Raw genomic sequence first — 2,699 nt, forward strand, 5'->3', positions numbered from 1 at the left:
ACCTAGGTCGCACTTGTCCACTGAACATAGAAGTTGGCAATTGGGAGATCATCGAGTTACTTGTGATTTTTAATAGCTATTCAAAGTAATCCTTGAAGTTAATCCTATCGTTTTGTCCCAAAGCTTTAAGGATATCATTACTTTTTGAAAGAATGATATATGATTTCTTTTTGCAATTTAAAATATTAGTTTATTTTGTAAGTTGGGACACATGTTTCCTTTTAAGTATGTTTTTAAATGAAATGCAATTCAAATTCTCAGCAACCTTTTGTGTCTTCTTTCTTCATTGCTTGAATCTTGTTGTTTATTTTCTTTTTGTGTCTCAACTCTCACACAATGCAGATCCGAAAGTGACATGTTTGAAAGTAACAGTGCTAATATCTTATCCACTAATTTTGATTGTCCCATTAATCCAGCTGTCGAAGATGATAGTGATGTTGATTTACCCTCAGAATTTTTAAGATTGGTCGATCAAGAAGTGAAGATGAAAAGAGAGAAATCAAAATAGGCACCCTCATGAAAAAACAAGAGCGCGACAAGTTAATTAAACTCTTGCATGATTATAGTGATGTCTTTGGATGGTCTTATCAAGATATGCCAGGTCTAGATGTTGACATAGTCGAGTAGGGAGGAGGTCAAGTATCAATTCGATGCAGGTTTTCTCGCTATTGCCAAATACCCTTAATGGGTTGCTAACATTGTACCAGTTCCCAAGAAAGATGGAAAGGTTCAGATGTGTGTTGACTATCGGGATCTAAATAGAGCCAGCCCTAAGGATGATTTTCCATTGCCTCACATTGATATGCTAGTAGATAATACAGCTCAACATTCATTTTTCTCTTTTATGGATGGTTACTCGGGTTATAATCAGATCAAAATGGCTGAAGAGGATATGGAGAAGACCACATTCATTACACCTTGGGGCACCTTTTGCTACAAGGTCATGCCTTTCGGTTTGAAAAATGTCGGGGCAATATATCAAAAGGCGATGGTGACCTTATTTCATGATATGATACATAAGGAGGTTGAAGTCTATATGGATGATATGATTGCTAAATCAATGACTGAAGAAGACCATGTTGTAAATTTACACAAATTGTTTGAGCGGTTGAGGAAATTCAAATTGCGGTTGAATCCTGCCAAATGTACCTTTGGGGTGAAATCAGGCAAGTTGTTGGGGTTCATAGTTAGTCAAAAGGGAATAGAGGTTGATCCTAACAAGGGAAAAGCAATCATGGAAATGGAGCCTCCTCGCACTGAAAAGGAGGTTCACGGATTTTTGGGGAGATTGAATTATACTGCCCGATTCATATGCCAACTAACTGCCACTTGTGAACCAATTTTTAAGTTGTTACGGAAAAATCAGCCGATGGAGTGGAATGATGATTGTCAAGAAGCTTTTGAGAAGATAAATCAATATTTGCAAAATCCCCCGATACTAGTGCTACTAGTATCAGGGAGGCCGCTCATTATGTATTTGACAGTGTTAGAAGGATCCATGGGATGTGTTTTAGGTCAACATGATGAATCAGGTCAGAAAGAGCACGCCATTTATTACTTAAGCAAAAAATTCACTGATTATGAAGCTAGATACTCTTTGTTGGAGCGAACCTGTTGTGCCTTGGCTTGGGCAGCTCGCAAGTTAAGGCAATACATGTTGTGTCACACGACTTGGTTGGTGTAAAAAATGGACCCAATCAAATACATTTTTGAAAAATCAGCCCTTACTGGAAGGATTGCTCGTTGGCAGGTCCTATTGTTAGAATATGATATTGTGTATATTACTCAAAAAGCAATCAAAGGCAGTGCTCTTGCAGATTTTCTAGCTCATCAACCGGTGAATGATTATCAGTCAATACAATATGAATTTCCTGATGAAAATATAATGGCCTTGTTTAATGAGAAAGAATCTTCAGCAAAAGATGAATGGGTCAGGATGTTTGATGGTGCTTCTAATGCACTCGGACACAGGATTGGTGCTATACTGAATTCTCCAAAGAAGCAATATATCCCGATCGCAACTATATTATCATTCGATTGTACGAATAATATAGCTGAATATGAAGCATGTGCTATGGGAATTCAAGCAGCTATAGAGTCTAAGATCAAAATTCTCGAAGTGTATGGTGACTCAGCTTTGGTCATGCACCAGCTGAAAGGTGAATGGGAGACTCGCGATGTCAAATTGATCCCTTATCAAGCCTATATCAGAGAGTTGGTGGAGTATTTCGATGAAATTACTTTCTAGCATATTCCTCGTGAGGAGAATCAATTGGCTGATGCTTTAGCCACTTTATCATCAATGTCTGTAGTGAGTCAAAAAGAAGACATGTCGTTCATAAAGATGCAACAGCTTAATCATCCTGCCTATTGTCAAATGGTTGAAGAAGAATCTGATGGTAAACCTTGGTATTATGACATTAAAAATTTCCTAAAACACCAAGAATACATATTAAATGCTGTTGAAAATGACAAAAGGACATTGAGGAGGTTAACAATGAGTTTCTTTCTGAATGGAGATGTGCTCTACAAAAAGAATCATGATATGGTTCTGCTTAGATGTGTGGATGCTTCAGAAGCACAAAAGATCATGGAAGAGATTCATAAAGGTTCATTTGGGACTCATGCCAATGGACATGAAATGGCAAAGAAGATTCTAAGGGCTGGATATTATTGGTTGACAATGGAGGCTGATTGCT

General features: G+C 37.7%; 1 protein-coding gene across 1 annotated transcript; it reads left to right on the forward strand.

Moving 5' to 3' along the window:
• Positions 1-1,687: 1,687 nt before the first annotated feature.
• On the forward strand, positions 1,688-2,248 carry LOC113871444. Its single transcript, XM_027508541.1, has one exon. The coding sequence runs from the start codon at positions 1,688-1,690 to the stop codon at positions 2,246-2,248; it is 561 nt and encodes a 186-aa protein (XP_027364342.1).
• Positions 2,249-2,699: the final 451 nt, after the last annotated feature.

Source organism: Abrus precatorius, unplaced genomic scaffold (genome assembly GCF_003935025.1).
Source record: "Abrus precatorius isolate BTA unplaced genomic scaffold, Abrus_2018 Scaffold7, whole genome shotgun sequence".
Taxonomy (NCBI): Eukaryota; Viridiplantae; Streptophyta; class Magnoliopsida; order Fabales; family Fabaceae; genus Abrus; species Abrus precatorius.